The sequence below is a fragment of the Fundulus heteroclitus genome, chromosome 8 (genome assembly GCF_011125445.2).
Source record: "Fundulus heteroclitus isolate FHET01 chromosome 8, MU-UCD_Fhet_4.1, whole genome shotgun sequence".
Classification (NCBI taxonomy): Eukaryota; Metazoa; Chordata; class Actinopteri; order Cyprinodontiformes; family Fundulidae; genus Fundulus; species Fundulus heteroclitus.
In genome coordinates, this window is record NC_046368.1 from 23,395,257 (window position 1) to 23,408,242 (window position 12,986).

Consider the following 12,986-nt stretch of genomic DNA (forward strand, 5'->3'; position numbering starts at 1 on the left):
CCCCCCTCACCCATCCCCCCCACCCAACCGCCCTCCACCCATTAATCAGCGGCACACACTTGCTCACCCCTTTAAAAATAAAAAAACTTTCTAGAGGCGCCCCTGTTTATGGGACAGGATAATTCCATTAAGCCTGTTATTGTACGCCGCGCTTCAACCATTTGCCAAGACCGGTATGACAGATTTTCATTCATCCAGACTGGGCTCCTTTCATCCATCCTCTCAGCGAGGATACAAAGACCCTTGCTGTTTCAGAAGACAGAAATGAGCACGTTTTCTTTTTCCTTTGCGGGTATTCTTGTTTGGTATAATACATTTTCTATTTTATTATTCAAATTTTAGGAAGAAAAAAAAAAGACCAAGTTTCCACTTTGGCGCAGCAGCGCAACAACAAACACCAAAGGAATCTCAATGCTTCTACAAATCACCAGCCCGGGCGCACGACATGAGCTCAGCCTCAAACTATGAATAAACTAATTAACTTTCCATTAGTTAGAAAAAAAGAATCGTCTCCATCAGCGGTGGGGAATGGGTGGAACTTACTCCCGTGCTCCGGTCTGGGTACCCTCCCTGCGCCGCTGTCAGCTTGGTAGTATTGAGCCCCACCAGAGAGGGGAGGGTCTGCGACATCCAGTTGGTAATCATCGCCATGGTGCTCAGCACGACCCCGATCTTCAACAACGGCACCGTCATCTTCTTCGCGCTCCGGTCTCGGGACTCGACGTCAATCCTCCTTCATTCTACAGACTCCGCGGAGAAACGGGGGAGGCGAGTTACGGTGCCCACAGCATCTTGCAGGTCCGACCGGGTCTCCGGTTCGGCTCGGCTATTCGTGGACATCTCCACAAGGATGCGGCGCTCGGACGCAGACGCGGAGAAGGATGCGGGACAGAGACGGGAGCCGTGACACTTGATCCAGTAGAGGATGGCGGGCGTAAAACCCCGAAAGCTGCAGATGCATCGATCCTCTTTGCTGGCCGTCCCGCACAATGCTGCCCTCGATCTCCGGTTCGCCCTTACTATCTGGGTCCGCCTCCTGTCAGGGTGCGCTCGGTGATTAACTGCTCGCACGGACGGCTGCGAGTGGATGTGAGGAGAAAAGAGGAGGTGCCGTGGCTCTCCACAGCGCCAGACGCAATGATGTCACGCAGGACGGGGCCCCGTTCATTGGAATATCCAATCTCGGTCCGCAGCTGAGTCGTCAATAAAGCCGTCCGACGCGGGCTTTCACGACAATGAGGTCAGCCGACGGTGATGCTGAGGGGCGATTCTGTGAGCCGGACTGTCACATTTCTCCCCCGTTGCCCTTTCTGTCGCCACAATAAAAGCTGAGCATTCGCTGGTCACTTTAAAAAAGCACGGCCGCTCAGCAAACAAGCGTAACACGAAAGGGAACACGGCTGCAAAGGCAACGGAACGAGCGCGTTAAGGGAGACGCGGTTGTCAGACGAGGCGGTGGGACGCGGGCAGGCGGCTGACCCAATCTGCCGTTCATTTGTGGGACTCTGGCGCCATCGTGTAGCTGATTTTTGCGTTGCAAGTCTACTAAATAGTAAAGGTTCAAATGCGTCTCTTCTGCCATGCATTTGCAGAGGTTCAATTAAAAACAAACTCTAAAACGTGTTTCTGGTTTAAGTTGGTCTTCAGGCAATAAAACAAGACTCCTGCATCTACTATGGTTGCTTACTTGGTTCCTAATCCAACCAGGGATATATATTATTTTAAGTATTGATGGCCTAATGCAAAGTTTTCCTAGGGGTCTTAAAATCCCCTTGAATGCCATTCCCTAGGGGCAGGCGTGTCCAAAGTGTGGCCCGGGGGCCATTTGCGGCCCCTGTGATGATTTTGAGCGCCCCCCCCCCCCCCAATTGCATTTCAATAAATATTTGGCCAGCAAGCACTTTATGATTTAAAATTATTACAGACAAGTTAAAATCTTACTCTTAAGTTTTGGGTACAAAACACAAAAACATTTGTCTTTTATTAACCACACATTCTCTTTAAATTTTTAAATCTATCCAATGACTTTAACTCAAATGCTGACTTTGGTGCACTAAAATCTGATTGGAATGTACTTATTAAAATTGGCTGAATACAGATACTCTAATTTGTTTATTTAAAATGATCATACTTTGTAGAGCAGGTAAAAAAAAATGTCGCAATTGTTTGGTTATGTTATTTTTTTTAATTCACTTTTTGGCTCTCGAGTGCTTTTCACTTGACAATTTCGGCCCATTAGCCGCAATGTTTGGACACCCCTGCCCTAGGGTTCTCCCTATCACTACCTCTTGGAACTTAATTCAGGTAAGGGTCAAAGTACCCCACTTTGAAATGGGACACTGCTTCAAGATCATCACTTTCTTCCTGATTTGAACAACAGCAGATATTGTGTAAAAAAAACAAACATACAATTACAAGTGTCCCATTTTGAAAAATAAATGTTCTTTAATGTATTTACCTTTCTGATAATGTGTTGCTCATATATACTGACAAAAATGTACCACATGCTATATAGTTGTTCCAAAATATCAGACTTTGCTAATCTTTAAGCCTCCTTGAAGTTTATCAAAGGGGCACGCGCTTGCCTATGGACCCGAGGGGAAAATTACATGACGGCAAACGCATCATTTGCACAGGTGCCAAGGAAAAGCTTTAAAGTTTCAAAGCTTTGTTATTGGAGTCAGAATCTTTATCTAATTTAGGACGGTTGTATGTGATCTGGGGAAAAAAAATTATGTTTAATTGCATGTATACTTTAGCTGTTTTGTTAAAGAAAAAAAGCAAGTAATAGACCTTTTTAAATAGCTGATTCTGAATGCAACACTTAACATGGTCCCTCTTGTGGAGTGTAGACTGCAAATAAATACATAAGTAATGCCAAAAAAAAAAGAAAAAAAAAAAAAAAGAGAAAGCATAGACAAATATGTAGGAGGTCAGTGGTGGTTTAGTGGGAAATAGCTACGACTGGAGTTGGGCCACAAATTATTATCCACTTACAGCCTCATACTACATCAGGACTGCTTAGTGCATTTATTTTTCACTACAGTCATACATAATAAATACAACCAGACATTACATTGGTTTCCCAGTGGTTGCTCTTATGACAGTATTTTACAAACAGATAAATGCTACACAGTTTTGTCTTCTTTGTGTTGCTTCTTGAGAAAATTCTTAAACAACTTACTAATGGGTGTTTGGTATTGAGATTTTATTTTCTTTTTCTGTTTTATGCCGATTAACAACTTCAAAACTATAGCAGCAATTGTGCCATAAAAAATAAATAAAAAAATCTGTTAACTGAGAAAAAAGTACATTAGCAAGTGCCTATGCGAGTGCTTAGTGTGATTTCCAAGTGGACCCCTGAAAAAGATCAGGGCAAGAAAGCCATTCCCCCTACACCTACACGCTCACCACAGAAACATTAGGGATGTCCTGTTCCTCTTCCGCTGTAGAGTAAAAGGCTGGGAATGAGTGGTAAGGGAGTGGTAAGGGATGAAGCACAATGCAGCTATGTTCAGCTATGTTCTGGATCAGCAGGTTAAACCTCTGATTAGTTGAGCGCAGGTGTGCAGTCTGTCTGTAATGCATTTCTCACACAAGTTTAAAGATGAAAATGTCCATTATTTCTCACATCTGCCACTCTCCTCGATCTGAGGCCGTTTGCATTTGCCGTAGATGACCTTTAAGGTGGGATCTCCCGCTGACAATAGTTTCATCGGCAGCTATCAACCCCCCCCCCTCCCCTCCCTCCCCCACAGTGCTCTTGTGTTCCGTCAGATTACATAATGAAGGTTAGCGGAGGACAGCGTGAGCTTCTAATGGTGTATTTTCAGGGCTAAAGTTTGGGCGATGTGGGCCATTTTGGTCAGGGCCAGGTCTGGTACCCTTTAAATGATTTCTTATCAGACGCAGATTACAATACAGCAGTAGGTAATTTCTTTTTTTCCCCCTTTAAACAGAAAATCACAAAAGAGGAAAGGGGTGACAAATATATTGATCATTTTATACACATCAGCTTTTTCTGTAATGACCCTTGTGGTAGCCTAACCTTAATCTGAAAATGAGTGTATGGTTACTCCCCCACTCCTGAAAAAAAAAAAAAAAACATCGCAGGGCAGTGATTCTTTACCTTATTAAGCCCAACACGGTATCCAGATAAAGTACGTTAGATTTAATCATGGAGGACGACGGTGATGGGGACAGACAATGATTAAAAATCCTTCCCCGCCTTGTAGATGGGTCAATCAGACTGTTTATCAAGACAGATTGGTGGATATGCCTCGCAGCATTGATTGAGCATTTATCCTCTCGGGGGTTCATACCAACAAACAATTGCAGTCCAGTGAACAGTTATGCGCTGCGTTTGCCTGAGAATAATATAAATGCTTTTTTTTATCTTTTCTTTTTTTTTTTTTTTTTTTTTTTTTTTTACAATGCAAGACATTCGTTTTGAACTAAGCTGCAGGTAAAAAACAAAACAAAAAACAAAAAAACAAGCTGGCAGATTTTACAATACACCTTCAGAACGACCTACTACTGCTCCAAAATTCAGCATTAAAGCTTCATGAGAGTAGTACTTCTGTTTGGGCTCTTTGTGCCGCCGCAGCTGTTTTTACCTTGTAGGACAACCACAATGTCACGTTCGGAATCCAGAGGTTTTGCTCTGCTCTAAACAGTAGAAAAAAAAAGAAAAGAAAAAGAAAACAAAATAGGAAGAAAACTCCCATATAGCAGCATACAAACGCTTTGTGAAATGCCTTGTACCTCCACCTACTCCCCCCCTTTGCCTCAGCTGGCCATAGTGAATCATCATCATCGGTTGCCAATCACACCACGCATAATGTAATTCACTCTTAACCAATGTAATGCCAGACTGAGTATAATTGTTGTCTCACTGTATTTTCTGGGTGGTTCCTTCCGGCACAAGTCTTCAAAACACTTCCTAAAATCCCTTTTCATACGCACAAACACAGCCAAATGCTTTACAAGCTGAGCTAATTCTTGGATTACCATGTTGCACCGTGTCAAAAAGGTGGCTTTAAACAGCACCACCTGCTCCGTTCCAGTGTTGCTGGGGTGGTGGGAAAAAAAAAAAGGCAGTGTAGGTGAGGAGCAGATGTAGCTCTGAATGCTTACTATTCCTCTCACAAAGAACACGGGGGGTTTATAAAGCCAAATCCGGGGAGCCGGATCTGAACGACCGAGGGCGGGATGAATGCAGAGATGGTGTCGCTAATCAGACGGCTTGCTGCTCTCGTGGCCAGATGTCATAAAAAAAGAGACGTCCTCCTTTAAACTCTGCTTTCTGACACCGTGGGAGAGTTTTGAAGGGAGGCTCTTGATGCAGTCATTAGGAGGGCATCATTGTTCGGGGTCAGAGGTCGATGCAGTGTAGTACTGCTTTGGTGGCTTTTTTTTTTTCTCCCAAATGAGTACTTCAGCAGTGAGGCCTGCTGTCCTTTTTGTGTATAGAAAAGGAAAAACCTCCCTTTTTTTTTCCAACCTGGTCGCAGTGAGAGTTGAGATGGGAAGCTGTTTAGTTTCACCTCCTATAGAGAAATGCAGCCAAGGCTTTCATGGAAACCAAGGCAATGAAACCACTGCCTGTAAGGGTATCTTGTCTTTTTGTTTCTCCGGTGCTGGAATAATATCGACTTCCCCGCAGGCCATCAAAGAAAGGCACTGTCAGTGTGTCATGGGCCCTGACCTGCACAGGAATCGGCCTCAGCACCAGAAAGGAGGGCAACGCACAGTTCTGGCTTCAACCCCGTGGAGCCACTGAGGAGGAGGAGGAGGGGGGGGGGGGGATGGCCACCCTGTAAATTAGCTGGCCCCCTCACTGCCATTTCCTGGCAAGACAGTGTGACATTCTTAATGTTTTTTTCTCCAAATATGAATCAAGGAGGGTGCAACGCTTTGTCGAGCCTTAGAGTTGCAACAAGTATAGTAAGACTTTACTATTTTGTGTTTTACAGGTTCGGTTACACCGCATCCCAGTTTTTATTTTGCACCCATTTCCACAACTGATGATGAAAGCAATATGCTATAGTCTGTTTATAGTTTGCTGTAAGGAAACGTGGCTATTTCACTTCAATAACTATTGTGTCATACCAGGACCCCTCTCAGGGTTTTTTTGGTCTATACTGGTGTCCCAATCTGTCGTATTTCAGAAAAGTCCTAAAAGACTGGCCCGAGGAGGCATCAGAACCAAAATGAAGGGACATAGGCTGCAATACACAGTGGAGGTGTTGGACATGGGCATAATGGCTAGCTGCTCAGGGTACCCTGCCATTACAGGGTGGCACAGCTGCTCCAAACAAAATGAGTAAAAAAGAAAATTGTACCCAGACTGAGTTTCTCCCTTATCTGTCATGTCCAGTCAATGGGGATGTGACAGCCCCTGTGTTTATTGTCACAGAGTTTTCTGCAACATAATGACAGTTTGAGTCACCTTAATCTATCTGCTTCAATCTTTCTAGTAAAACTGGTAGTAGAGTGGTCCTTATGTGTCGTCTTTGTGGTTTTGCTCTGCACACCAGCATCACTTTGTTAGAGCAGTACTTTATAACTTGAAGCTTCAGTGCTTTTGGGTCCAGATATTTTTCTTTTTCTATTAAGCTGATCACTTCTTAACAAGAAGTGATATTTTTTGGGTTCATTTTAAGTATGGCAAGTTCACACATTTAAAAAAGGTAATCTAAAACCTTTTTAAAGAATAATGGAATCTTTATTTGGCTTTCTCGGAATCAGGAAAATTGAAGAATTAGACACGCATGGGAATTGCTATGTGGTCAAAACCTGGACTGAATTATGTTTAAACTGAGTTAAGATACTGACTTGGAAAATCTTCTTTGGAATCTCCCCCAAAAGGCCACAAAATAGAAGACCTGCATGTTTCTCAAAAATATAAGTAAAAACTGTTCTCAATAATTTTTTTTCCACTACTGACTATATACAGTACATACTGTTTATGTGTGTATGTACAATGTCATTGTGTTGTAAAATATCAAATGTAGGGATGCACGATACATCAGCATTGACGTCAGTATCGCCAATGTTAGTCATTTTTTAACATATCATATTGGCCAGATAAGTAAAACTGGGCCAATATTAATACAAAAAATATATATATTTCCATCAAGTTGGCCTTTGTGTCTGTGTTTCAGAGGTGGAGGAGGTCGATGATGCAGCTTTTATTCTGTCAATTGACAGTGATGCATCGCAGCCAGGGTTGTGACACACACACACACAAACACAAACACACGCACACACATCAGTAAATATCGGTTATCGGACATAACAGCAGTATTAATATCGGATATCGATATCAGCCCATATTTTTATATCGGTGCATTCCTAGTCAAATGCATTACCTAAAACATGACATTTGACCTTTTTTTTTTTAGAATTATTTAAATATATTTAAATATTCATGGACATACTTTTACATTTATACTAAACCTAAATGTTTGAATTTAAATACATGGGAGCAAAATCGTTTTTTACAAGTACAATGTGTGAGTAAGAAGTTGACTGTGGCAGCCTGTGTTTTAGAAATTGGGGTAGGAACTGGCAAACAAGATTGGCCGATTAACCTGGAGTCATTGCAGATTATTTATTAATTTAACAACTTTGTAGCACTAAACTTTTGGAAAGCTATCAAATCATTTCTAGCTCCAACCCTTACCCCCCCCCACACACACACACACACACACCAACACACACACACACACACACACACATACCAAAAAATACTGACAGAAATCCAGTCCATGCTCTTTGATTTCTTTGTGGCACCCCAAGATTACCATGAGGATCTAAAGTCTCTTTACCCAGCCTCCTCCAGTCAGCATATGCAGCTGCGTTATGCAGACTTTTCTGTAAGTCCTTGTTGTCAGAGCAACAAAAATTGATAACGTCCAAACTCCAACCAAGACGCAACCCAATGCCAATGCCAATGATGCCAATGAATGCCAAAAGAAAGCTGTTGCTTTCCTGAATGAAAACCTTCCCATGTGCATGACATATACCAATGAAACCTGTTGGAATCCCCACCCTCTGAAAGTCACATTGTGTCAATATTGTTCCAACTATGCTGGTTGTCAGGACCGGCAGTTTTTTTTGTTTTTTTTTTTTTCCAGCAAGCTACTTTACACCCACATTATTGAGTTTGTGCCTTCTGGCTTGCCAGTGGAGGGGGGTGGGGGGGGGATTTATTGATACTGCCTCGTTCCACATTTCATTTGATATTATTTTCTCTCCAATTACCAGCTACGGTAGGATTCACAACACATAAAATATGATTTTGTGTTCAAGCAAGAGTCATTGAAACAATAAAACACCCTTCACTCCGGCATAGGCGTGGGCCTTGGGGATAAATAAAGCCACTGTCCTCACTCCCTCACCAGCATGGCAGGCTCATGTTTATGATGTGCACTGCATTTCAGGCATCTCTACTAAACAACCCAACAACATCTGTAAGCTGCTGACTGTTTTTTTGTTTTGTTTTTTTTGTTTTGGTGCATCACTTTTGAGCTTATTGTTGGACTAATTGTTCCTTTCACTCACAGGCGCCAGCAAAGTCACACTGTGGTCAGTGGGCATGCTCCAACCCCCCCACACCAACCCACCCACCCCATCCGACCCCCCCCCAGCCCCCAACCCCACCCCCCTCTATGTGAGACACTGCATTTGATTGTTTAGCCCTGATTTATAACTGTAAGGATCAGCAGTCCGTCAGTATTAATTGATGGCCTTTGTTTTAGAGAAAGCTGCGGGCAACATCTCATACCAGAGCAGTGGAAATGTTAACTGATAAACCGGAGCTTTCACTAACGAGGACCGGGCTTGCATTCATCTGTCAGCAGTGGAGAAGGTGAAAGCACAACGCATCCACACCATCAAATCCCGGGCTGTTAATCTATTTAAGACGGGGGGGGGGGGAGAGGACTCGTTCCGAGCGTCTCCGTTTATGAGCCAGGTCCGATTGACCTTTACGTTTAAAAAGAAAAAAAACAAACAGGTGGGAAAAAATGGCGTTAAAAAGCAAACCTACTTGGGTGAGTTCTGTGCCCATGAAGATGAGGAGAATCAGAGTCAGGAGCTTGCTCGCAGGCTGCATCTCTTGCCTCCGGTGTGTGCGCGCCTGGACCAGCGGTCTCACATGCAGATCGGTTCCCTCCTTTCGCGTCCCCCCCCCCGGCTCAGCGGTGCTTTTCTCTTCAACCAGCTCTCGGCTCGGTTTCTGCGCTGTGGGTCACTCGGCTCTCTCGTGTTAATTGTTATTTCTGTAACGATCGTGATGACAGTTTAGATCCCCCGCAGCAAATAACGGCAAATCTGTCTCACGGGATCGTCTCCGTGCATATTCTTTTCATATCGGGAGCCTTTATCTTTCCCCGGAGCCTCTCCCTTGTCGGGTCGCGGACGCTCTTGTCTCCTAGCTGCGATGTGCGCCTGTGATGGACATGGGAGCGGAAGGACGCGCACACGGCTCCGCATACATCGGTTACAAACCTTCAGTCAGGATATTGGCAAAAGTTTACCTCTCCGCCTCAAGCTGCCGTATAAGGTCTCAGTTGGGGGGGAGGGAATGAGAGAGACGGAGCTGTTCGTGGTGCTGAAAACGGAAGTTGCATCGCAGAGAGAGCGAGATTTGAACAGGCAGGCGCACAGAGAAGAGAGGGCTCTCGCGGACTGGATACGTGCTGACAGACTCTGTATATATATATATATATATATATATATATATATATATATATATATATATATATATATATATATACGTGTGTGTGTGTGTTCACCGTTTATTCCAGACAAATTTTAGTCAATATCATTAGGAACAAAATAAACAAACTACAAGAGAAGAGAACAAACGCAGCATTCACAAAACATATAGTTACAGTGTATCCCGATGTTTACAAAACCTAATTTCATCAGGAAAATCTCATTTAACTTCATCCTTGAAAGAAAGGTTGAAAATTGAAAATAAAGATGAAATTAAACAGAATTTGATTTGGGACACCATCCCACATTATACTATTTACAGATTTACACACTTTATTATTATTATACAATATCAAAGTATGCTAAACATGTCAATTTTGTCAGTTAGGGTGATCACAAATTCGTGTGTTTTTAAAATGCTGGAACAACGACATATAAATCTGTAATATTCTGAGTTCTGTTATGGTTTGTTAGTGTTAGTTTTCCTTCTCTTTCCTGTCTTTTGTTATCTGGCTGTTTTGAGTTCTGTCTAGTCTGGTTTCTTGTTTAGATTAGTCTTTACTGTTGTAGTTATTTGGTTGTTTTTAAAATGCTAGAACAATGACATATAAATCCATTTGTGACTCTTTTTTTAAAATTAATTTTAAAGTTGGACCCCAAAGCGCTTCACACTACAGTCAGCCATCCATGAGTGTATACTGCTAGTAGTGAGCTACATTTGGAGCCACAGCTGCCCTACTTCAGCACCACTGGACCCTTTGACCACCGCCAACAGGCAAAGCGAGTGAAGTGTCTTGCCCAAGGACACAACGACTATGGTGGGGGGAGGTGGGGGGTTAAAACTGGCAACCCACAGTTATAGTGGAAAATGCCACTATAACTCACTAGCTCCTGTGCCACTGTTGACAGATGGTGTTGTCTTCTCATGCTTCCAAGCTTCTTTCCTTTAACTCCAAATGTTGTAGAGTCGTTACACTTTAACGTGGTTTCATCAGCTAACTGAAAAATGTCTCCAATCATTAAGAGAGTTGACCATATGCACACTATAACCAGGCATTTTTTATATTACTTTTGGAGAAATGACTTCTTTCTTGTTTAGTGGCCTTTCAGCTCATGTCAGTACAGGACTTTTTCATATTTGGCTTTTCCCAAATGATTTAAAGACAACGTAATATTTGCGGTTGTCAGCTTCTGACTTTGAAGAGAGGAGTAAACTGTCACATGCAGTTTGAGCAGTGTTTAACAAATAGCTTTAAGTTATTTGGGGGATATTGTTATGGCAGATGCAACTGGCACACAGCTTCCCATCCAGACTCAGCCTTAGACACCGTAATAGTTGTCATCTACGTATTGATTAGTTTGCAGTTAAATCATTAAATGTAACTACTCCAAAAACACAAACATAAAGAACGATGACAAAAAGATAAAATTATTACTGTTATTATGACTATTAAATCATGACTATTTTCCACTATATGCTTACTTAAACTCTTGATATAGTAACAGTACATACAAAGTTTGATGTAGATGAAATTCTTTAAAAATTTTGCTTTAAATAAATAAATACAAACTTTATTCTAAATTAGAGGTCAAGGGCCCTTGGGGGGCCTTGGGGGCCTTCTGCTGGTCTTGGGGTTTTAAGCAGCAGTTCAGTTCCTTAATTGCCTTCTGCTTTCTCTTTGCTCCATTGTAATATATCATAGATCTGTTGTAAGGCAACACAGCATATAGTTTTCAGTTTCTCTACCTGATTTCATATACAATGAGCCCTGGGTTGCCAACGTTTGAGAGGAGCTTGGACTTATACAGGGTCCAGGTGGGGTCTGTATTAGAATGTATTAGATTAACAAATTTAAACCAGTACAGCACCATGTGTCACACAAAAGAGGAAATACCAATCAATGCCAGATTTGGAGGGACATTAGGTTGGCTACAAAAGGAACACAATAATAAGAAACGTGTGGCTCCAGTTGGTTGTGATTAAAACCTGTTGGCATTAAATGAGAAGATAATGAACTTATTGTAGTAGAGAACTTCTATTTAACTATTGTATCTGCACAGTTACTTACACTATTTATACTTAAAATTAAAGTTGCAGGAAATGACTCACAAAAAACACAAATAACTATGTATGAAAATATATAGATCTCGAAAAGACTTAGGTTTAGTTTTTATTTTATCTCTTGGCCGTTTTAGTGAAAAATAATTAATATTCTGTTCAAACCTTCTAGAATCGTCCACCTCTTTAGATGAGGTTGGTTCGATCAGATAATCGTAAAGAATGAGCTCTGATACCCCTGAAATAGCTCTGTGTCTGCAATACGTACCTGCACTTTGGTTCTCAAATATTGGAACAATTCTAGATGCATCTTAGAAGTAAAAAAAAAATGCCACTGTCTTTAGTCAAACAGAAATGTGGGAAACTACCTAGCTCCACTACGAAGAAGCAGCTTTAAAAGGCCTGACAACAGCAATACAGCAGGATGTAAAGTAAGAGCAAAGTTAATGGTAGTAAATTAAAGACATCATGGCTAAACTTCCTACATTCCCCAGCTATTCATATTGACTGGACGGGTCTGAGAATTGCAAAGCAAGGCAAAGTTATTTGTATAGCACCATTGAGTAACAGGACAGTTCAAAATCCTTTAAAACTCAGACTTGTTTGCTTGTTTGCCATCAGGTAGGGCCCCAAAACGTAATACATAATGCCAAATATTAAGTTAAAAGAAGTCAGAAATTAGTAGGCCAAAACATCATGTTCTAGAGCTGATAGTAGCAAGTTGGAGGAACAGCAACATGTTACATTTTGTAAAGTGCTATATTACAAAATGGCAACATTTTGCTGTTCATTTCATGAGATTAATGTAGTATTTTCATTAAAAATCAGTTGTTGATTTTATATATTGTAAGGGAGTTTAAGCTGTTCATTGAACGTATAAACAGTGCTGAGTTTCGTTTTATTTTCCCAAGCTCAATTGTGTATGTAAATGCAGCACAGTTATCCAGTTAGCGTATATCATTGTGAGAAGTTCAGTTCATTGTTATAGTTGTACGGCACTCACGTCTTCCCGAATGGACGTTGCTGAAGTGTTGCCTGTGCCAGAGCTAGAGGCCAACACAACGCGCTGTGTTAATCAGAACAACATCAGGTATGGTACTGGAATTAATTAAAGTTGCTAAGAGAGGAGCCCTTGTTGTGCGTCTCACTAAACCCCCAAACCTCCATCCCACCGCAAGGTAGAGCACAACAACATTTTAAC

The 12,986-nt window shown here is 41.9% G+C and overlaps 1 protein-coding gene across 2 annotated transcripts in view; it reads right to left on the reverse strand.

Annotated features, from left to right (window-relative positions):
• The window catches only part of olfm1b (olfactomedin 1b), a 34,429-nt gene extending 24,747 nt beyond the window's left edge, over positions 1-9,682 (reverse strand). Inside the window, exon 1 of one of the 2 annotated variants that reach the window (XM_012866215.3) lies at positions 9,056-9,682. In XM_012866215.3, the coding sequence (XP_012721669.1) occupies positions 9,056-9,121 (66 nt within the window). In that variant the 5' untranslated portion in view covers positions 9,122-9,682. Of the gene's footprint in view, positions 1-543; positions 1,348-9,055 lie in introns of those variants that run through there. The other variant, XM_012866214.3, reaches the window with a different exon arrangement.
• Positions 9,683-12,986: the final 3,304 nt, after the last annotated feature.